Source organism: Fringilla coelebs (assembly GCF_963513975.1).
Source record: "Fringilla coelebs genome assembly, chromosome: 6".
NCBI lineage: Eukaryota > Metazoa > Chordata > Aves > Passeriformes > Fringillidae > Fringilla > Fringilla coelebs.
The window spans coordinates 10,573,215-10,595,413 of NC_140034.1; the positions used below are offsets into that span (position 1 = coordinate 10,573,215).

Sequence of the window (22,199 nt, forward strand, 5' to 3'; positions counted from 1 at the left end):
ATGTTTAAACAAAGACACTATGGATACACTGCTTCTTCCAATCAGTTCAGTATAGGCATTTAATAGGCTAAATGGTGTAATACATCTACAGGACATACATTAGTATTATGTACAGGTGGCATTTTACAAAATTAGAAAGAACTGAAATAGAGCAAAGTTCAACAATGTCTTACTCCATAAAACTTCCTTTCTGCACTACATTAAATATTCTACAAGCTAGACTAGAAAAATATGACTGAATGTCTTTTTTTTTTTTAGTTTCTACAAAGCTTTTAATCCAGAAAAAAATACAAAACGACTATTGAATTTATTAGAGAGACAACACTTGCACACAGACAAAGTAAGTGGACATTCATAGACCTGCAAGTCGAATAAATAGGGTTTGTTTGTATAAAACAATTTTCTCTCTATCTTGCTTTCCTGTTTTAGGGCCTCTGGCCCATGGTCAGAAAAATAAAAATGGGAGGAGGAGTTTGGCTTTGCACAATTCTTAAACTGAGGCCACACAGCTTTAGGAGAAAGCTTTAGTTTGAAGCAACCATTTGCTTCAGGTAAAATACTTCAGGGGAGCAGCACAAAAGAGGGGAAAGGAAAGAGAGGAGTAATTAGGCTGGAAGTAGGAAATCTGGGATTTCTATACCAGCTGCAGCTTAAAGTACAAGGATGAAAAAAAGTAGCGGTGCTTGCGTGGCATTTTTTCAGGGTGTATGTAGAATTTAGTTGTTTCTTTGGGAAACATATTTAGGGAAGTGCCATTGACCTCAGGTGGAAATAGGATAAGGGCCATCCAGAGCAGGAAGGGAGGGAGCGTCTGAAAGCAGATAGAGAGCACAGAAAATTGGGGGAAGTGTTTCAAACAACTGGTTTTCCTTTTATAAAGCAAAAAGCAAATTAAGTGATACATCTAACGTCATTCCTCACAGAGCTGGGCAGTTGCAGATTGGAAGGAAATCACACAGCTAAAAATATGTCGTCACTGCTGTTGTTTTCTCCCCAGAGCTTTGTAAAACTTCTTGACAGTCGATGCAAAAGCAGCATTTAAAGAGCACCTCCCATCAGCCTGGCTGCCTAGCCAGCACAGCTTTCCTCCAGCCACAGTGGGTCCGAGCTGGGGACCCCCTCTGCTCACTGCTCCTGTGCCAACACAGAGCTCCAGCTCTGTTGGCTTCATTGGCTTTACCAGAAAACTGTCACCAGTGAGGGGGGTGACAGGGACAGCAGCCAGATTTAGGAAGTGCTCTTGAAACCTTCAGTTACTCTGGTGAAATTCGGTGCTCTGACCAGAATCCCACTCACCCAACAAAGTAATTCTAACAGTGTAGGCAAGAAAGTCTACATCAAGAAGGCAAAACAGATTGTTATATAGATTGAGAGAGCAAAGTTTAACTTAAGTATCACATTATACTGTACTACACTGCTTATAAAAAGGGTCCTAGATCCCAAACAACCCAAATAATGAGCTATCGTTTTGTACATAAATTAATGTTGCTTTGAAGTAAAATAGTCTCTTTCCTTTGTAATAAACATTCATTGCACAGAATTCTTTGTAAGTAAATATATTAAATTTGGTTGCTAAGAAGGTAAAAACTTATTAATACATCTGGCCAGTAAATTTTATCAACCATCACACAATTAAAAGTTGTTTTTAGTGAAAATTATTACTGGAGAAAAGAAAGCACTTGGAAGTCAACTTAGGAGTTAATGCTGGAAGAAATCCTATTATTTCATTCCACCTATAGCAAGCAGCTTCTTCTGGATGCAACATTAATTGGGAGTACAGACCCCAGCCAGCCCTGCAGAGATGGAAAAAGCCATCTTTGCAGCTTCCAGGACACTCATCACTGACAGTCAAACCCCTCTGAGTACAGGCAGTATCCACCCCCACCAGCCCATCCAACGGGTTGTGTTCTGGGCTGAGACTGGTGCTTCTCCTGGGACAGTGGAGGGAGTCTCTGGGAGGTCCCCATGCAGGAAGGGATTCACTCCTGTCAAAATGACCCCCAAATTCCCAAGGAAAATCCACTGGAGGGCAGAGGTGTCCAGAGACAGCTTGTCCCACCATGAGCTCTGGGCTCCAGGAGGTGACGGTGCCACCAAAGCTGAGGGGGCCATGCCGCAGGTGAGGAGGGCACCCCTTGGCACACGTGTTCCTGCCAGCAGTGCCAGCCTGGCCAGGAGGGAGGCAGGTATTTGTCCTTCCACCATGCCCCTCCTACTGCAGGTGGCTCAGGGGAAACCTGGAGCCAGGCAAAACGGAGCACAGGTTTGGGATGTGCTGTGGAGCTCCTGCCACCTACCCCATACCACCACCCTGCTCAGGGCGAGGGAGGAGCAGCTGTGCCCCTGCACCTACATTATACACCAAATATACCAAAGGAGCAATGTCACAACAATCTCTGTTAATGAGGTGGGACAAAGGCAGCCCTGGGAGAAGCAGGAGCCATCTCACCAGCTTTAAGGGTGAGAAGTGCACACCACACCACGGCTGGACCTGGCCTGAAGAGCACACGGACAGCACGATCCACCCCACCAAGCCCACCACAGACAGCCTCAGCCACAAACACCAGCGACCAGCTCATCAACCAGTTAAGGTACAGCGAGAAAGCGCTTCCAAAAGGCATCAGCCTTGCTGAAAAGGCAGCTAAGGAAAGGCTGGTTCGTCCAAATATGCGCAGGTTAGCCAAAGGAAGAGAACTGCTCTGGGCTGCCCCAGGGCGGCAGCCTGGAGGCAAACCTTGCCCTTGCGTCTCGATACAAAAGTTACAAAATCAACTGGTGACGTTATATTACATCTATTGTCCGTAATATCACAGTGCTAGTTTGAAATGGCTAAAAAAAGAAAGTTTTTAGATTTAAGACATTCTTCCTGTAGAAACACAGCCCCTTTGTCCTGATGTTGACACCTGAAAGCAGCCTTTCTTGAAAAAGATAAAACCAATAAAATGCACTAATTAAAATTAGGAGCATCTTTTCCTTGACAGCCTTCTATTTCCTAACACATCCCATTGTTTCCCAAGGGGAAATTAAACAAATAATATGAATCCCAGCCTGAAAATCAAAATGTTAGAAGAACAGTTCTAAAGCCCAGATGCTTCTTACCAAGTACTAACTAAATAAAACCCTTGCAGATTTAAATACAGATTACTTTGACATGTCTTCAGAGTGTGTTAGCTTTCCAACAACATTCACAATGAAGGTTCACTTCTGAGGCCATGGAGTTCCTACTCATTCTCTTCAGTTCTGCTTTCCAGAGTATCTGTACTGTCTTCCACGTCTTGAGCTGGGTGTGCTAAAGTATCTGCAAAGAAACAGCTCATCAGCATTTATTTCCCCATATAGGTGCAGCCTTTGTTTGATTACCTGCTCTACCTGGCAGTTAATCTGTTAGGGTGCTCAGACCTGATACAAGAAATCTTCTCTGCTTGCAAACCTGTAGTTAAACCTGGAGTGGGGAATTCTGAGTGCATCACAGTCTGACTTTGCAGGGAGCCTGAGACCTCAGGTAAGATATTAGTGAGATGAGGTGACCCCTATGGACAGCCACTGTCATGGGAAGGCCACCCAGTCTTGGAAATCTGCTTAAGCTGTCAGGCCTGAAGACATAATGAATCAAAATCAAGGCACAGAACCAACAGAGAAACCACAATATATAACCTGAAAATCAGGAAATAGATTTGGCTTGTATTTACTCTTGAATGATCAAACCCTGTGGTTGTCATCACTCAGAAATGCCAACTGCAATAGCAGGTGATTTTACACTTCAAGACTTTTTGTCATCATCCCTTGGAAGGGAAGGGAAGGTGCATCTTGCACCATGTCCTGGCTGCTGTGTCTGGGCATTCAGGTGGCAAATGCTGGTGCCCAGAAATGGAAACCATGTCACTCTATAAGAGAAAAGGACAGCACTGAGATGACAAAAAAAAAAAAGGAAATAAATAGGCCAGTTTCTCATTGGAGCACTTCCTGTGCAAGCTACACTTAGACAAGGTCTTACCTTTACCTGTATTTACCCCACAGTGACACTACTAGCCAGGGGTGCATGTTTGTGAGCTCCTGCTGCACTGACACACTCCTGGGACACCAGGATGCTTTGAAAAAGTGCAGCTGTCAAACATTTCACTTCTGGGCTAGGAGACAGGGATAGGTACATGCTACTGACCAGGATTACTGCTCCCCAGAGTGACCTGCTAACGTGCAGTGCACTGGCTGCCTGTTGTCCAAGAGAGTGATGCAGATGAAAACACCACTGCTCAAAATCTACAACAGAATTTTCAGTCCACAGGACTTCTCCAGTGCAGATGTTTTCCGGGCACCTTCAAGTGTTTGTCTCATTGTTAACTTCAGTGCACAGCCCTGTCTGAAACAGCTATTTTCCTATGGGGAGCAAGGATGAAAATGACTCATTCAGACCTTCCAGATCCATCTGCTGCTGCTGTTGCTGGACACAGACTCTTTGGTCACCATGAAGACCTTTGTCCTCCGCAGACTTGAGGTCCTCAGGAGGCCAGCGCAGCTCCCCGCTCTCCACCTCCCCGGACTCGGTGGGCTCCACCACGATGGAAGGCAGCCTTTTGGACAGCTTGGGGTACTTCTCACGGGAGTCTGGGAAGGCCTGGGGAGACATTTGGGGGATGCAGATCAAAGCTTTGTGCAGGGATGAGTATTCAGAGCGAGCAGAGTATGTCCTTTCTACGTTTGACATGCACGCACATGTCCATTAAAAAATCCTCTTCCAACTGGTGCAGGTCAACAGCCCTGCACAGGGAGGATTTCAAAACGAGCTGAACCCAGCTCCTCGCTGGCCAAGCATGGTGCAGAGAGGCTGTAGGTCTCAGCACACTCCCCTCTGCACATGCTGTCCCTTCCTGAGCAAAGAACCCACTTCGCTTGCCAGTGTTTTGAGGAGATCATTGCCTTAACTCGTGTGATCCCACATGAGCAGTGAAAATGGAGACTTGGGAGGGAAAATTTGTTATGCTGCCAAACACTTGTGTTTCAGTTCTGGTGGGATTTTGGGACACCAAGGTCATTGCTGTAAGGCTAAGCTAAATGGCTGCTGCAGCCCTTCTGGCTGCTGTCCTTTTGCTCTGATATGATATTCACATTTTCTTGCAGTGAAAGTTTAAGAAGCCACCACTGTGCAGAGCTGTTTTTTGCAATGTGGAACACTATTTTATCATGCATTCATGCAAAACAGGTAGCCCCAGAGAACATCTTTACACAGAGGACCGTGCCAGCTATTTATTTTCATTTGTCACATTGAAGCTGCAGATCAAATACTCCACAGTGGTTAGAGCTTGAAGCTGAACTAGGGCTTTTTAGTGAAGGATATTGTAACACATAAAAGTGCTTTCCTGTTTTCAATGTAGCTGGATCACTTAAAGCTCTCAGGGTACTTTGTTTTGAATTGTTTTTTTTTTTTTTTCTGGCGGATTGTTTTGGGGATTTTTTTTGAGGAAAAATCATTCCAGCTCCTCCAGGACATTACCATAAGAAACTCTGTTGTTGCTTCACTGAAACCTTTTCTCCTGGATCCTCCCACTTCCATATACCTGCACTAACAAGCTACAAATCTCTCCATGCTAGCTAAGTTTTATTTTTATTTTATTTCATTGTGTTTCATTTCTAACAATAAAATCAAGATGCATGTGAAGGGACTGAACCAGGACTTGGGAGGAAGAATTATTCCAGTTTAACTTCAGAGGCTGCCACAGGTTTGCTCTGGGCTGGTGGAAACATCTGCAACATATTCACCACTGAACCAGGGTCTCTGCTATCTATACAAAGGTGAGAAATGTTGCATATTAGTGCTATGAGACACAATTAGGAATTTTTCTTTTGTGAGAAAGCACCTTCAGTACAATTAGACCACGTGAATCACTGAATGCAAACATTTCTGATGCCACCCTGAGCTGCACCCACAGTTTATAACTCATCCTGACCAAGCAATGCTGCTTATGCTGCCTACCAGAAAAGAGCTGCCCAGCTTCCCATGACACAGACTTCTCCTGAGCTGTTCATAATTTGGGAAGACATTTCCATGGCAGCTGTCTTGACTGGAAACCAAATATGAGACAAGGTCTCCTTGGGCAGGACAGGTCCACAGACCTGCTGAGCAGCAGTGCCCTCCTCTGCAGACCCACAGTGAGCCCAGCTCCCTCAGCCTCACGGCTCAGCTGGCAGGACACAGCCATAAAATTGTGGGCAAATTGCTGCATTTTCTCCCGTGGCTGCACAAGCAGGTGACAGTGACCTCTTCCCCAGCTATAGTGCAGCCTGCTGGGGTGGCAGAGGCTGCATGGCAGCCACCCCATCCCCCAGCCTGCTGGCAACCCCTGGATGCACGATGCAATACAACAAAAATTCTGCTTTTTCATCTGCTTTCTGAAGCCCAAGGAAATGGCATGGAGAGATCTAAAAATGGACTGAGAAATGATTATTACAGCTGCAAGAAAATTTAGGAAATGCACCTGTGTGGCCGCAGCTGTGGCTATTTTTGTTTGTGTCATTCTCATATGGTCTTTTCTCACATCAACCACATAATTTTTTTTTCCACCAGAGCCCAGTATTTACCATGTCCCTCCAGGAATGAGTCAGGACTGGCAGGAAGCAGAGCTGCCTGTTGGGCCTTGCTGTGTTTTTCTGCAGAAGCTGGAGCGTGTGATGAGTGGGCAGGAGACTGCAGGAAGAGAAGGACCGGTCTCCTGGACAGAGTGCTTGGAAGTTGCTAGAAGGAACCTATTTTTCCCACTTAGTCACTGAGTTTGTGCTTCATCTCATTTCTGTTTGATTTTTTTTTTTTTTGCCTCAGGTGGCTATCACTAAAATGTGGGTGGTAACACCTTCTCCCAGGGGGGAAAGGTAAAAGAGCTGGGGGAAAACTCTAGAGCATAAGATCAGAGACACCACAGAACAGCCCTGCATACACAGGTGAAGTCAGGGCTGGGACAGAGTTTGGGCAGAATACACTAATACAACACTGAAAACCTGGAACTTGGTGAAGAAGAAAAAGAAAATATGCTCCTTGAGTGAGCAGCATCCGTCCTGTGCAGCCTCTGAGGCACAGCAAAGCCCATGTGCTCTTTAAATGCACAAAGCCTTTCACCACATGAACAAGTGATCCAAAAGGAATTTGCAGTTTTCTGTTCTGACTTCCCTGGTTTCCAAATGGCAGATTTTCACCTGCAAGAGGCTTCTCCTGGAGTAGCTCTCTGAGTCTGCTTCCAACGTTACACATTGTGTTGAGAGGCAGCTCAGGTCCACCAGGACACATTATGTAGTTTGTCCCTGGTAGTGACACAGAGTCATGAGCACAGAGCACAAACTGTGATGTGGGGGCTGCCACAAGGGGGGCTTGGGACATCGTGATCCCTCCTGCTGCAATGAGCAGCACGGGTGGGTGCTTGAGTGGGTGTGTGGAACCGCCTGGGGACAGAAAATGCTCCTGCACCTGCCAGCAAATGGCCCTGACCAGTGGTGCTGCTGGGATGCCACAGCCATTTCTGTGAATTAGCCAATCATTTCAAATGGTCTCTGTTCTAAAAAGGGAGCTCCCTCTGAGCCTAAGGAAACTCAGTTCATTTCAAGGGTGGCTGTATAAAAGCTTGGCACAGTACCGGCTGGATGCCTCCATCGCACAGTAGTTGCTCAGATCTGAACTCCTGCTGACAAACAGCCTCTGTGCCTGCATCCCTGCAGGATCTGGGCATTGCTGTCACTGTGCCCTGCAGACCTGGCACCCCACTAAACACTTCAGCTCAACTCTTAACTTTTAATAATAGAACCTAAGTAGGATCAAACACTATTGCAGGGCTTGTTCTTCTGGCAGCAGTGCTCTGCAATTCAACACCTACCCTAAGGACAGTTATTGGCTGCTTTAAAACACTTTTGACAAACAACTCAGGACCTTTCTCAGTTCTGCTGAGGTTACCTGGCTTGAGGGGCCTCCTTCCTCCTCAGGAGTCTGGCCGAGCACGAATTCCTCCATCGCCGGCTCGCGGGTGTTCATCACCTCTGTCATGCTGGGAATATTAAAAGAGAATGGGACACCTCAGCCCTGAGCTTTGGCCCCACAGCTAATTTAACAAAAAGCATTGGCTTTTCATAATGGTTAAAATACTTGTGTTACACTGTCCTTCCTGAACTGTTCAAAAAAATATTTCCTTGGTCTCCAGGCTAACTGTAGGTGCTGCATGTTGTGATGCTGAGCAGGGCATCGACCCCAGCTGCCCCTGGAACAGCAGAGAGGACCCCCACAGAGTCCCAGAGGCATCAGCTGGAAACTGGAGTCATCCAATGTTATCAGCAATCAGTTTATTATATATGATATATGAGCTCAGAAATTGCATCTGTTGACCAAAAAAAGTAACTGGTAGAAATATCAGCCTCAAATTAAATTCTTATTCTGATTCTTCGTAATGTCTTCAATATTTGCTCTTCCAGATGTCTCTTCCATTTAGTCATGAGCCAGCACTTCTTTTTAAGCTGTTAATTCCAGACACACCAGCTGTATTGGTGTCTAAGAACCAGATTTTCAGCAGTCTTTACTTGCCTGAGTGTTTGGAGAGGTGTTGAGTGGGACTTCTTCCAAATGCATCAGGGACTGTGTGGCACCTAAATCTCCTTTAAATCAGGGACTTAGGAACCTAAGGTGCCTATGTGCCCATTGAGCATCACCCTGTTCCACTTGGCACCACAGGCAGCAGCACTGGCCATAGGGATGGCCCAGTTCTGCCAGGCATGGCAGCATTCCAGAGCAGAGGCAGAGCCAGAGCCAGAGCCAGAGCAGAGCCAGAGCAGAGCCAGAGCAGAGCCAGAGCCAGAGCAGAGGCAGAGCCAGAGCCAGAGCCAGAGCCAGAGCAGAGCCAGAGCAGAGCCAGAGCAGAGCCAGAGCCAGAGCCAGAGCCGAGCCAGAGCAAGAGCCAGAGCCAGAGCCAGAGCCAGAGCCAGAGCCAGAGCCAGAGCAGAGCCAGAGCCAGAGCAGAGCCAGATCAGAGCCAGAGCAGAGCCAGAGCCAGAGCAGAGCCAGAGCAGAGCCAGAGCCAGAGCAGAGCCAGAGCCAGAGCCAGAGCAGAGCCAGAGCCAGAGCCAGAGCCAGAGCCAGAGCAGAGCCAGAGCTGCAGTCCTCACTGCTGAGCTCGGCGCAGCCCAGGACTGGGCAGCTGCACGTTGGGATTTTCCTACTTCTGCCATTTATAAATACAGCATTCCACTGAAAAATCTGAGGATGCCTGAAATCTCCAGAATGCATATTAAGCATTTAGGGGCCAACAGAGCCACGCTGAGCTGATGGGGCCGTGTTCATTTCAAATGTTAATACATCAGCCCTGGAGAGATTTGGCACTGGGCTTTCACTCTCTTTAGCTGGCATTCATCAGGTAGTGCCGTTGGTGGCTGCTGGAGCCTCCTGCAGCATGCAGAATGTAGGCATCATCCATCAGGCTGCCCTGCCACCTGCCACAGCAAACACTCCTTCAGGCATGACAAAATGCTGCCATTAATTCTGGTCCTGCTGCACACACAAAAGCCTTCTTTGTAACTGCTGCACCTTCTGAGAAATGCCAACTAAAACATCTTAAGGATAACCTGTTTCAGGCTTACATTACTAATTACTGGACAGAACTAAATTTTACAATTACTACAAAACCTGTCACAATTACTTTAATTAGCTGTAGCACAGAGCAGCATGATAGTGCAGAGACTTTCACTCCTACTGCATCACATTTAAGAAAAAGCATGGCAGAACCATGGGACAGTTGAGCTCAGCTGTGAACCAGGACTCAAGTCTGTAGACATTCATCAGCATAGGGAAAAGCCCTGAAGGGTCAGCCTTGGACCCAACCAACACTGAATTAATTCACACACTTCCTGGTGCATGCACAGAACAGGAAAGTAGAGCCTGGCTCTGAAACCCAGCAAAAGGCTGAACCAAAGCCCTGATCTGAGCACCCAGCAGCTTACACAGCCTGAATCCTCCCAGAGCTATGGTACAGGAGAAGAGGGACAAATTCTGCCTGGTAGGAAGAGGGTTTTGAGCTCTCAGCCCTTGCTTGGACCTGTACCACTCCTCAGGGACAGCACAAACCACTCAATCAGTACAATACATAGGTTTTCTGGACACATGCTTTTATTCCTGCAGCATCCAGCAGGCCATACCACTGAGCACCCATGGACAACAGCACTGAGGGAGCAGCAACCTGGAAATGGGAGACCCCTCCCAGCAGTGCTGACTGTGGGCCCTGCTCTGCCAGCTGTTCCTGCCACCTTAGACAGCATTCAAAAGAACAGAGATGTGCCCTTGGACCAAAAGGAAAGTAGCACTCCCTCTGAATCACCACTGGTGATCATTCCGTTCCTGCCTTTTTTCTCCACTCTGGCTCCAGTCTCTTCCTTGTTCCCAGAGGGGCTTTTTCACCCCTCCTGCTGCCCCTCTGGGAATGACCACACTAGGCAATAGCAGGACCATGCTCCCCCAGCCCAACTCTTTGGGAAGAGCTGCTCTGCAGGGCTTTCACACCCTGGGTTAGCCAGAGCCAGCTGCGAGCCTGCAGGAGCACTGGGCCCACCACTCTGAGCTTGTCCAAAATGAACATCTTTCTTTTGGCATCCTTTTTGGGGTTCAGCACCCTAAGCCCAGCTGTCCTGGATTGCAGGGAAAAGGAAATGAGAAAGTGTGTGTCTAGATGGAAATAATCTTGGAGGCTTTGTGTGGGGTCAGTATTTATGAAGTCTTAGTCTTGGCAACCACAGAAAAGCCATGCTCCACTGCTGTGTGTCCTGGGGGTTGGTCCCTGCTAGCCAGCAGCAGACTCCTACAGTCACTCATAGCTGGCTGGTTTATTTTAGCAGCCATTCAATACATTGCAAATGTTTAAATATTTCTCTGTCCTCATTCCATGGGAAATTAGAGATACACATCCACACATGCACTGTCAAATGTGTCATATGAGCTCAAAGATGTTAAGACCTCACGAAATTCTATTATTGAGCAATAATGGGCTCCGTGCTTCCCTAAGACCACATTATACCCTGCAGATTATTTGTAAATGACAAAGACAAATGATTTGGGCTAGAAAAATGGTGACAGTCCTGCCAGTGTTACAGCAGATGCCTCAGTGAATCAGCTCCCAAGCTGTTGAAGCCCAGGCCATTTCAAAAAATCTGTGCAACTTAAGGCATTGATTGAATAGGACAGCAGAAGTGATTGTACTTGATGTGTTTCAGAATAGAACATGGGGCCATGCAATTGCCAAAATAATTAGGCTTTAACTGGAATAGATTAATTATTCCCAGTCTTCACTTTGAAATAGTGAAGGAAAGCAGAAGAATCTATATGGGCTGTGAAAGCAGTGATGTTTCTAACGAGCTTAACTAGCTCTTTAAGAGGAAACATAAGTAGATGTAAAATGATTGAGAATGCCACTGCAAATCAGTTCTCTGAAACTTCAAAATCACCTGTAGGACATCACTGAGTTGTTTATAAAGCCATACAATCTGAACAATGGGCTTGGTGCTGGTGCTTTTTCAAACTGTGATAACATTTATGCACAGGACAATTTTTTGCTTTTCAGCCAGTGTTGATGGAAAATATTAAGCCACTTTTAGCGCTGCTTTTACGTGAGATCTACTGACTGACATACAACAGAAAAGTGGTTGATTCAAACAATTATAAGAACTAGAGCTCTTCAATTCAGTCTTGCATTCTTTTTATGTATGGTAGGTGCTGGTATCACCAATGACATACAGTAGCCATAGTGATGCAAAACAAGGCAATAAATAGCATTTACAAACAAAGGATAAATTCTGTTCTGGTGGATGAGTCATCTACTCTGAACCTTAAAATTCTCGTGTCAGTGAATTAAGAAATACATTACTTCCCCTAGTTTTAATTGAGCACAAATATACCAGTGGGGGAGGGGGGGAAGTAAAATCTGTTCTTGCATTTCTATGAGAAAACTACATTTAGAGAAGATTATTTTAAATGCAGTGCTAAAGTGCTACAGTCCCAGGACCACGCTATGCTGATCTTTTTCCAGGGGCATGGAGCAAAAGCACAGATCTCTTTCTGCTGCTTGTGATGGCACTAACAAGGTCAGTAACATACAGAGCAATATTTAGCCTGACAAGTGCTAAACCACCTCCCATGGAAAAGGCCTCAGAAACAATGCACACACTTTTATTTTAGGTTTTGAACAGAGGGCAAAACTGACCTGTGAAATTCATGGGGAAAAAACGGTATCTGAATGCAGACCAGCTTCAGGACTCAAAAATGTGCAGCACTTATGGAAAAGAGGCAGGTCACGTGATGCAAGGAAGTATTTCCTTAAGGACAGGGGCACAAACACATTTTATGGGACAAGCTGAGCCATGGTTAGGAAGAACTGTTACCTGAAGCAGGGATCAGTCTGGGGGATTCTCAAACATGCAGTGAACTGAGGCCTGATCCTGTTCTCAGCTCCCCAGCCAGGACAGGCAGCAAAGGGGAAGCCAGCCAGAGCATGAGGCTCTGTGGAGGATAAGCAGCAAGTGCAGGGCAATGACAGAAGAGAGCATGTTACCTTCAATCACATCAATGGTGGCACTTCCAAAAACTGTCCTTGCTGCAGGCGCCTGCGCCGCTGAGGGAGTGTGGTGCAGATTCAGTCAAACCCTAGAAGTGCCTGGAAGAGACAACAGAGCAGAGTCAGAGCTGGTGACCAGAGGGACAATGCTGGCAGGCACTGGTGTGAAAGAGTTCTGCTGAAAGCTTGCTGCAGAAAGTCCCACTGTGAAGGTCTGTATCATTTTCTCTGCAAGGTGGGATTTGATCTTCATAGAGCACCTTGTGAATTACTGAGGCAATTAATGTACCACAGCCACCTAAAGCTAACTGAAACACCTCACAATCCAACTCCTTGTGATGCTAAGCCTTATTCCTTAGTGTGAGTTACACAAAAACTGCTGAAACTGGGACACTTTGAAATCCTCCCATACAGAAATTGTATTGATAGTTGGAAAATTGGAAAATAAAAAATGCATTCCCTTATTTGGCAGGATCAGTTTGTTTAGTGAGAGACAGTTCTACTGATCAATACACAAAGAAGACAACATATGCTCAAAGAAGGATGCATTAACATTGCATTACTGCACAGTTCTTTTGGAAGCCACAGGGGAAGTGATTTTTTGAAAGATCTGCTCCGATTTGAAGGTAATATGTTGACTGGTATCAAGACAGGGAGCCTACTGAGCAGGGATGAGGAGCCCACCATTTCAGTGAGTGAATCACTGATTTCTGATGACTTCTCTGTCAGAAAGCCTTAGCTGATGAGCCTCAGGAGCTACAGTGCGTAAATATAGTCAGTATCTAGGCCAGAGATGATTTTCTGAGAAATTTGTTTAGCTCTACAGCTTTCCAAATATATATTCATGCCAGCCACAGCTATTTCCTTGGATGGGAAAACGGTGTTCTCAGTGAAGTGAATGGCACTAGTATATATATTTTATATCCTCCAGTGGTTTGGATTCCAGCCCAAATGATTAAACAAATCTACCTGCTCTGGAAGCCTTCCTACCAAGATTTATTACACTGGATTAACTGCACACTGATTTTATTCAAAAACAGTGACAGAAGGAAAATTGTGTATTGCATTCTGGAGTTTCTTCTCGTGCCACAGGCCATGCTTATTGAAAATTAGGGAAGCAGGAAATCACTTCTCTATCCCCAGGATTCAATCCAGAAGGTTTAATTCTTGTCTGGCAATTCTCCTTCCTAACCAATGACCAAACCAACATCAGGGTTTTAACATCTTTAATGTTTTGTCCCATAAAAATTCATGACTACACTCAATGTTTGTCTCATAAAAACAAGGGAGCATCTGATACCATGCTATCCAATGCTCTGGGAAGATTTTTATCCCACTACCCATTACAAAGCTGCTGCTATTAAACCTATGAAAATTCAGCTTGAATTTGTCTATCTTCAATGTCTCCTTCACAAAAGACTGATTGTAACAAGAACAATTATTACACTGCCAATGAGGCAAAATGGTGTAAGAGATAAGGAACCAGGCACCACATGGTCACTGTTTGGAATCCAAGCCAGGCCACTTCCTATTCAGAGTTATCTTCAGATGACTGGTTAGTGGTATACAAGGACCTATGCAGTACTGAATTAATTAAACCCACATCCATTGCTTTCCAGTCTCAGCAAAGGACTTCTGGATTTAACTGACCCCAGGCCAAGCCCCTCTCTGGTGTTTTGGGCAACTCTGTCCTGTGGTGCATGCAGTGTTGGACAGGGGATGTCAGGCCCTGCTGCTCAGCTACTTGAAACCTCTAACAAAAAAAAAAAATCACTTCAGGACCACAGCATGGAAAATTTCCTTTCTCCCAGTAGCACAGCCGTACTTAACACCAGAAAATCTTCTTCCCAGTCAAGACTGTTGTAGAGTTCAGTGTTTCTTGTGTACAGAACTACCAGAATGCATTTACTCTCTGAAGAGAAAATACTCACTTTACCTGCCTAATAGATGTGATTACCTTCTGTGGCTGACAACAGAGGAAACACAAACTTAACCCCTTCCTTCTGTGATACTGCCTAATCTTTCAGAAACAAGGCACAGCTATTGAGACCATGCAAAGAGCTTTTACTGCAATGGAAACCATCTGGAAATTACCCAAGTAAAGCCTTTCTCTGGTTATCTCTTCTTGTCCCACCTTTTACCCACCTTTGCTGCTTTCCAGCCTAGAGCCCATTTGTTCAATGCACCCTCTTCCAACCCACCCATCTTCTGCTGCCAGAATAACTTGCCCTCCTTTGCCTCAGCTTGATAACCAACTTCTTCTCTGGCTGCAGGAGCACCAACACAGCTGTACTGTCATTAATAGGAACCAAGTCAAGTCCCAGGTCTCAGAGACCAGTGGTACTGCCTTGGCCACCCCTGGGCTGGGCTTGCAGAGCCTGGCTATACCTCCCAGCAAAGAGCAATTAATCTAGGTATTACTCCAATGAGCTGGTCATGTCTTGCTTCTTTAGGAGTCATAGCATCAAGCAAATAAGTCCTGAGATGTTCCAAGCTTTCACTTGTGAGACCAAGGAATGCTTCCATGGTGGCCTCTTTGCCCAGACCCAGGGCCCTCAGCTCACACAAGGGGATGAGTCTCCACCTGCGCTGGTGGCATGGGTCACAAGCCCAGGCACTGAAAGCTGCTCTCTGGGCTTCTCTCCCACGTTGGAAAGCATCTGGAGCAAACTGCATTTCTGGAGCTTCTACAACCTGAGGACACAGCCTGTCCCAGTGGGGTGGTCTTACCACCCCTGGGAGAGCAACTGGTGCCAGAGCAGATGCAGGATATTGGGCAGCAGCTCTGGTCAGCTGCAGTGTACGGGAAGCCCAGCCTGGCTGTCTCTCCTCAGTCTGCTCTCCATGGGGGCAGAGGACTCCACCAGGCACAGCAGCAGAGTCCTCTCCTCGGGATAAATCCACCGTGAATTGCAAAGTAGATGTTTTTAAAGCAGGTGTGCTTTATCGGGCAAAACAGAAACAGGAACGGGGCCACAGGCTGCAATCCTAGCAGCACACTTGATACACGAGCATGTTTCAGAGGCTCCGAGCCCCAGACATTTCTCCCACAGACAGCAGCACCTCCAAAATCAGGGCACTTCTATTTAGAGATTCCTCCTACTCTGGAACATCACCCTTCTCCCTGAGCTGCCCCAGTGCCAGAGACAACTGGGTGGCAAAGCGAGACCTGACCTCAGGAAGCCAGGGCTGCTGCTAGATTAGCAGGGACTGCAGGACACCCTCCTCCCTTCCCAGCTTCCCAAAGTAATCATTTCCCACCGAGCACTCATGGAAATATTAGCCTAACAATACCCCATTGAAGGTGCACCTTCTAACAAAGTGTAGATATGAGGCAGAAATTGGCCTTGAACCACAGCTCCATTTGCAAATCTATTATTTTTCTGGCATGGCAGAAACAGGAGCCCTCCTGTCTTTATTTCAATGGGTCAGTCCCAAGGGCTTTTCCAGCCCTGTACTTCAATTGTGCTGGATGGACACCCCCAAGGTGGCTCTGCAGCTCAGCCTCGTGCCAGCACAAAGATGGAGCTCTGGGTGCAATTGTAGCACACACACGGCTCCCACTGATTCAGACACAGCTGCAAACAAACCAGGAGCTCAGCCTTGGGCAGCCAGCCCCACCTCCTGCCTCATCCCACCACAGCACCTCCATAAATGCAAACTTTTCTTCATTCAAGGACTCGAGTCTTGGTGTGTGCTACAAAAAGAAACCTCTGCTATTGACTACAAAGAAAAGTGGGACAGGCAGTGCATAAGAATGGCGAGAGGTGGGAGAAGCAATGGTCTGCTGCTTGCATTTTGTGGAGTGGAAAATTTCGATGGGTCACAGGAAACCCCACTCAGCAAGTCCCAATAAACAAACAGGTCAAAGGAGGTTTTTCCACCCAGAAGAAGAATGGGTCCCTTATTCAGGCACTCAGCTGCAGCAGAGCAGGCTGTCAGTTCAGCCAAGGTGAAGCAGTGGGCACTCCATGACACAGCTACAGTTGTGGTGGTGGATGAAGCCATGGAGGGGCTGCTCACGTGGTACAAGAAGGTGCATGTCCCTGCAAGGAATGCCAGTTGACATTTTCCATGGCCAGGTGCTTCTGTAGATCCAATTCCTCCCCATCTCAGTCTTTGGTTAGTCCTAGGAGGATGGAACTATAGCTGAGAACCACCCAGGTGGCCTGGGCCATCCACAGGCAGGACCATGCCAAGTACTCTACCGAGGGTGGGACAGTGACTTCAGCATCTCGGTACAACCCAAAACAAGCACTTACATTGGTGACACTCCACAGCCTTGTTTCCCTGACTGCACCTCAACTCAGCTTTTGGACACTGAAGGTAGGAACTTGGACAGAGTCTTTGTTTCCCCTGGTTGCACGTTTGTAATGAATACACTTCATGAAGTGTTGTGGATTCCATGGGACTAGCAAAATGTAAATCACCGCATGGACCACAGAAGATAAATGTATGAACTCCTATTTAAACCTCCCACTTCTTTTTGGATGCAAATCTCTTTCCTAAGCAACTGAGAGAAGTGCGATATGTGTCAGAGTCTGGAGATTAGAGATCTGTTCTGTTCCCTCGTTTCAGAAGCTCTTGTCTTCGGCCACCCACGCAGTACTTGAGTTCTGCTCTCCGCAGGCCAAAGCTGCCTTCCTCTCCCCGGCAGCGTGTGCTCCACAGAAGATGTCGATCTCTCTCAGGAAGCAGCGAGATGAAACGGCTCTCAAAGTGGAGGAGCTGAGGCATTTCAGCATGAGACACAGCACGTAGTTTGGGAGAGAGAAAAGGGGTAGGAGGCTGCTATTTCCAGACCGTGCTGCCTCTCACGGCTAACTTTGTGGCAAGATGCAGTTTTTACTGTTCCTGCTCCAAAGAAACTACTGGGGTAAGTATCACCCTTGGGAATTTCTCAGACACTCATCTGTGGACTCCCAACACTGCAAAACACAGGCTTGCAAAGGGCCAGTGCTGGCAGATGAGTCTAACTCAGCCTCCTCAACTCCTGGTGTTGCCCAATCAGCCATTGGGGAGCCACTGTTCTTCTGACATCCTGAGATCCTGGAGCACCACAGCTACATACAAACCTCAACTTCCAGCACGCTGTCACTGCCCAAGTTCCTGCTGGCCCTCTTGGCAAAAAGGAGCTAAAAACTAGATTCATTAATGGTCAAAGAAGAAGTAAAAAGAACGAAAATGTTCTTGTGTTTAACTATTACAATTTTTAAAGCAAACTCATTATTTGGGCATAGTTCAACTCAAAGTTTTTTCAAATTATTTTTGCTATGCTGCTTGCTATGGGTGCTTCCTTGGTGGATTCTTCCTTTTGCTTTTTCTTTTCCCCTGCCTGCTGTAAAGCAGCTCATTTATTTCAGCTCTTTGATCTCAGCACTAAACTACCTGAACTTCCTCATGGAAGATGCCACAAGGGATAGGTATGGTGGAGGGGGGGATGGGGGAAGCCAGACAGGATGCTTGGAGATGGGGACAGGGAGCAGCCAGCTAGGAAGCATGTGTAGAGCAGTGGAGGGAGGAAGAGGTAGAGCAGATGGGAAGAATGACTAAGCCAGCTCCTCTGAATGCTGGTAGACCTCGATATCATGGAAATCTCCACAGAGCCCTCATGGAACTGTGTGCCAAGAGAAAGTTTGGATTTATTTTAACATCAGATTCGGCAGCTAATTGATGTGAGAGGAACTCATTAGGCAAACACCCCATCAAAATTAGAGATAAGCCTCAACAAGCTGTTAAATGTTGTAGAGGTATATCCTCTACTACTTGCTGTGCAAATACTCTCATCTGAGAACTTGATTTTGGGATCAGAAACACCTGTATTGAGCAGAGTGATTTTGCATAGGCTGTAATTTCCCACAACCTTACAAAGCCAGCGCCTTACAAATAACTATATTGTTCATTTTAACTCAGAGTAATACTTACTAATAGCTTTTAGAAGGAAATGGTTTTGTTTCTGGATTTGCTCTGGAAGATGATGATTCTCTCATCCCTAATATTTCACGCCACAGTTGTCCCTCACCTTGCAGCACCCATGGGAATCAGTGACAGATTAAAATTGGCTTCCTGCGTTTCTTTCTACCATTCCCTAGGCATTTTTGGATAGTTCTGAATTCAAGCAAGGGAGTGGGGGAAAAACATCTTAGAGCATCAACATAGAGTACATGATTCTCAGATAGAAATGTCACGGGAAATGGGTTGCAAAATGTTTGATGTCTTTTTGGCACCGCGAAAGAATACTCTGGATAGTCTATCACTGGGCTCATTTCTAGGCAACACAGTAGGGTAAGGGTTAGGTGCAGTCAGATAGAAAAGAATTTACTTAAGTGACAAATTAGTTCTTTCCTTGTAACTTTGGGAAAATTAGAATACAGCGCTATCAGTGTTATAACCTGATATAATATTGAGCATTTAGGTAAAGCAAACAAAGCAAAAGTGGTAAGATTTTATAAAAACAAGCAAATAAAAACCCACCAGAGACTCCTAAGAGAACAAAGACAATGAAGTGGCTATTAATAGTCCTTCTTGGCAATTAACAGCACAACCACAGGTGTCACGATATCACAACCTAACACCAGAGATGCAGCTGGTTTTGTCCACAAATTAAAACTCCATCACCTCAATTGAATTTCCAAGCATGGGAAGCTGCCCTAGCCCAAGATGGAGGATATGAGAACACTATGTCCTACCACAGTAAGAATGGGGAAGATGGAGGGTAAGGACAACACACAGCTAACAATAAAGAAATCACTGAAAACAAAATAATTCAGTGTGCCTTATTTTAAATGAGTCATTAACACTGAAAGTAGATATGCATTAACAAGACAATGAGTCTTCCTGCCAGTCAATTAACATTCACCTTCTGAATCTAGAGGTCTGCTAAGGATTTGCACAGAGGCAGTTTATGTGTGTGCATGTCAGAGACTGAGCTCAGCTGAAAATTCAGGTTACATCTTACACAAGCTGCAGTGGTCTCAATGGAGGAGCTGGACTTGGACTATTTTCTTCTAGTCCTATGGGGACTTGGGCACTAGGGGGTAGAACACTGTGGGATCAGTCAATGCACACTGATGAGAGAAGGGGATTATCCTGCTGGACCACAGCTTCCTCCAGCACTGGCACCTGCTCTGCAGGGGACTGACTGGTCGTGCTCTCCCCAAACCACGAAGGAGAGGTGGTCCCAGACCCTGAAGACTTGCAGTCAAAGAGGGACAAAGACTGAGATGAAATTTTAAGGACCTGTTGGTATCAATCAGTCTACTTCATTCTAGCTGGATGTTATTGGTTGGCAGCTTTCCTGGGGTTTGCAATAAAGCCTTCCCTTGAAGACTGAAAATTCAGGAAATTGATTATTTTACAGAATTTTCCAAAGAATGTGCATGTTTAAGAAGCAAAAGGAAGGGCTGTTGCTGAGGCAGATACTGGTCTCCTTGAAGTCCTGGCAGAGGTCTTCCTGCCTTGAATGGCATAGGATCAAGGCTTCTCTGACCAACTTCTCCTAAATAGAAATGGTTAAATGGGCTCAAACACAGGGGCATAATTTCAGATGTGAGAAAGAGAGAGAGAGAGAGATTGCAACTCAGGATTCAATAATTTCAGAAATAAGAGAGAGAGCCTGTGACACTCTGGGGTTGGTACCTGATCTATGCAAAAGCCTGTTGCTTAATACAAAGAGATCACTGTGAGAAGGGAGGGAAAGTAGTAACTATATTTGTACATTATTTCTTCTGCTAAAGCAATGTACCAAAGACGCTGGAGGAAATTCCACCTGATTGACAAATTGTTGGGCTAGAATGGGAAAGTGACAAAACCGGGTCAAGTTATTCCCTGTTTGCTTGTTTTCTCTTTGTAATCATAATGTTGACTCTGCAAACATGTTTTTTAAATGGCGTATTAATTATCCAAATCCTGAGCTGTGAGCTGGATTCTTTTCTGGGCAAAAAATTTGTTGCTCATTAAAACTAAGAGAAGGAAAACACTGGCTTGAGCCTAGCTGTGCGTAGGCAGAATTTCCCCGCTTCACCTTCCTTCACAGGCTACTCATAAGGAGGCATTGTGCTGTGAGCCAGGCAGGCTGCAGGGCAGGTGTGAACACCAACCCTGGATCCTCCAGTAAGATGTGAACCCACAGCCTGAAGGGCTTCATTGCTGTACTGACTGTACAACTGCAGTAAAGATCTCAGTCAGGAAAAGACTAATGGAAACAAATTTCTCTCTGTGTGTTGCTTATTGTGGTTGGAGGGGTTAATGCTACGTCCAGGCTAATCCAACTCCCCTCCACAACTGTAGCCATATTCAGAGATGCACAAACACGGCTCTGTCCCAGATGAAAAGAAAATTTCTGTGGTATGTTCATTTGGCAGATGGAAAATACTCTCACCCCTTGCTCTGAGTGAAACATAGTCCTCATTTACAGAGCAAAGTAGGTTCTTTCATTCTCTAAAAGTAATCATATGTGTGGTATTTGCTACCTGATGGGAAACGCAGGATTTCAGTGTTCACTTCAGCTCGGCTGCAAGCAAAAGCATCGTCTTACACTTGTGCTTTGTTAGTCGCTTCCTCGCCTCAAAAGTTGTCTTTGAAAAAAAAAAAAAAGGCATAAACAAATAGCTGAGGCGATCGCAGCCCACAAACCAACAACACCCTCAGCGCTGTGCTCATTCATCAGGATTCCTTCACACAGCCCGTTCGTCTGCCGAACGAGTTGGGTGGTGTTTTTGTAAACGAGGACCCTTTTTCTCAGTGAATTCTCCGTAACACCCTTTACTCGAACAAACAAGCATGTGGAGAAACAAGCTGCGGCAGAGGCGCGTGTTCCGCCTTTCGCTCTCTCCCCGTTACCCCGCGGCCGCCCGTAGGACTGGAGCGCTTCTCCCCGCTCCGCGCTCCCCGCTGCCGACCCGTCCTGCACGGCCCCGCAGCGCTCCGACCCGCGGCACCGTGCTCCGAAGCTCCCGTGCCCCGCACAGACCCGACCTGTACTGCATTGATCCTCACGGTACCGATCCGACTCGCACCACACAGACCTGCACACACCCGACCCGCACGGCACCGACCCGACTCGCACGGCACTGACCCGCACGGCACAGACCTGCACACACCCGACCCGCACGGCACAGACCCGACTCGCACTGCGCTGACCCGCACGGCACCGACCCGACTCGCACGGCACTGACCCGCACGGCACCGACCTGCACACACCCGACCCGCGCGGCACCGACCCGAACCGACCCAATCCGCACGGCACGGACCCGCACGGCACACCCGACCCGCCCGCCACCACTGCGCCCAGCTCCGGTCGCCGGCTCCGCCACGGGCGCGCTGCTCGGGTCCCGGGGTGCTGCTCCCGGCCGCGGCGGCGCTGCGAGCGGGGCACTCACAGGTGGCAGCTCGCCCTCTCTCCACACCCCCCGAGCCCGGCGGAGACCCCCGCCCCCGGCCAGGCTCACCGGCGCGGCAGGAGAGGTGAGGCAGGCGGCAGCCGCCCGCCGCCCATGCACGGCGGCAGAGGGGAGCCGGCAGCTCCGTCAGCGCGTCCGCATCCTCCCGGGCCGGGCGCTGGCACCGCCGCCGCGGCACCTCCCCGCCCGCAGACCGGCCCCGCCGCCGCCAGCGCAGGGAAACCACTCCCCCGGCAGC

At 47.1% G+C, this 22,199-nt stretch overlaps 1 protein-coding gene across 2 annotated transcripts; it reads right to left on the reverse strand.

Annotated features, from left to right (window-relative positions):
* Window positions 1–57: 57 nt before the first annotated feature.
* Window positions 58–22,164, reverse strand: LBHD2 (LBH domain containing 2). 2 transcript variants are annotated; one of them, XM_084207095.1, is made up of 6 exons: window positions 22,010–22,164; window positions 21,032–21,136; window positions 12,558–12,659; window positions 7,931–8,021; window positions 4,411–4,612; window positions 58–3,298 (listed from the first exon to the last, which is right to left on the reverse strand). In XM_084207095.1, the coding sequence occupies exons 4-6, from the start codon at window positions 8,018–8,020 to the stop codon at window positions 3,222–3,224; spliced, it is 369 nt and encodes a 122-aa protein (XP_084063221.1). In that variant the 5' UTR covers window position 8,021; window positions 12,558–12,659; window positions 21,032–21,136; window positions 22,010–22,164; the 3' UTR covers window positions 58–3,221. The 2 variants fall into 2 exon arrangements, with proteins under 2 accessions (XP_084063221.1, XP_084063220.1); XM_084207094.1 differs by lacking the exon at window positions 21,032–21,136.
* Between the last annotated feature and the right edge of the window lie 35 nt (window positions 22,165–22,199).

What these genes read in the sequence shown, in the direction of transcription:
- LBHD2 (XM_084207094.1), bottom strand. Translation starts at nt 8,020, where the DNA reads ATGACAGAGGTGATGAACACCCGCGAGCCGGCGATGGAGGAATTCGTG. An exon ending in AAGGAGGCCCCTCAAGCCAG is followed by an intron (nt 4,613 to 7,930) that starts GTAACCTCAGCA and finishes ATGTCTCCCCAG; the next exon opens with GCCTTCCCAGACTCCCGTGA. An exon ending in GCAGCAGATGGATCTGGAAG is followed by an intron (nt 3,299 to 4,410) that starts GTCTGAATGAGT and finishes GTTTCTTTGCAG; the next exon opens with ATACTTTAGCACACCCAGCT.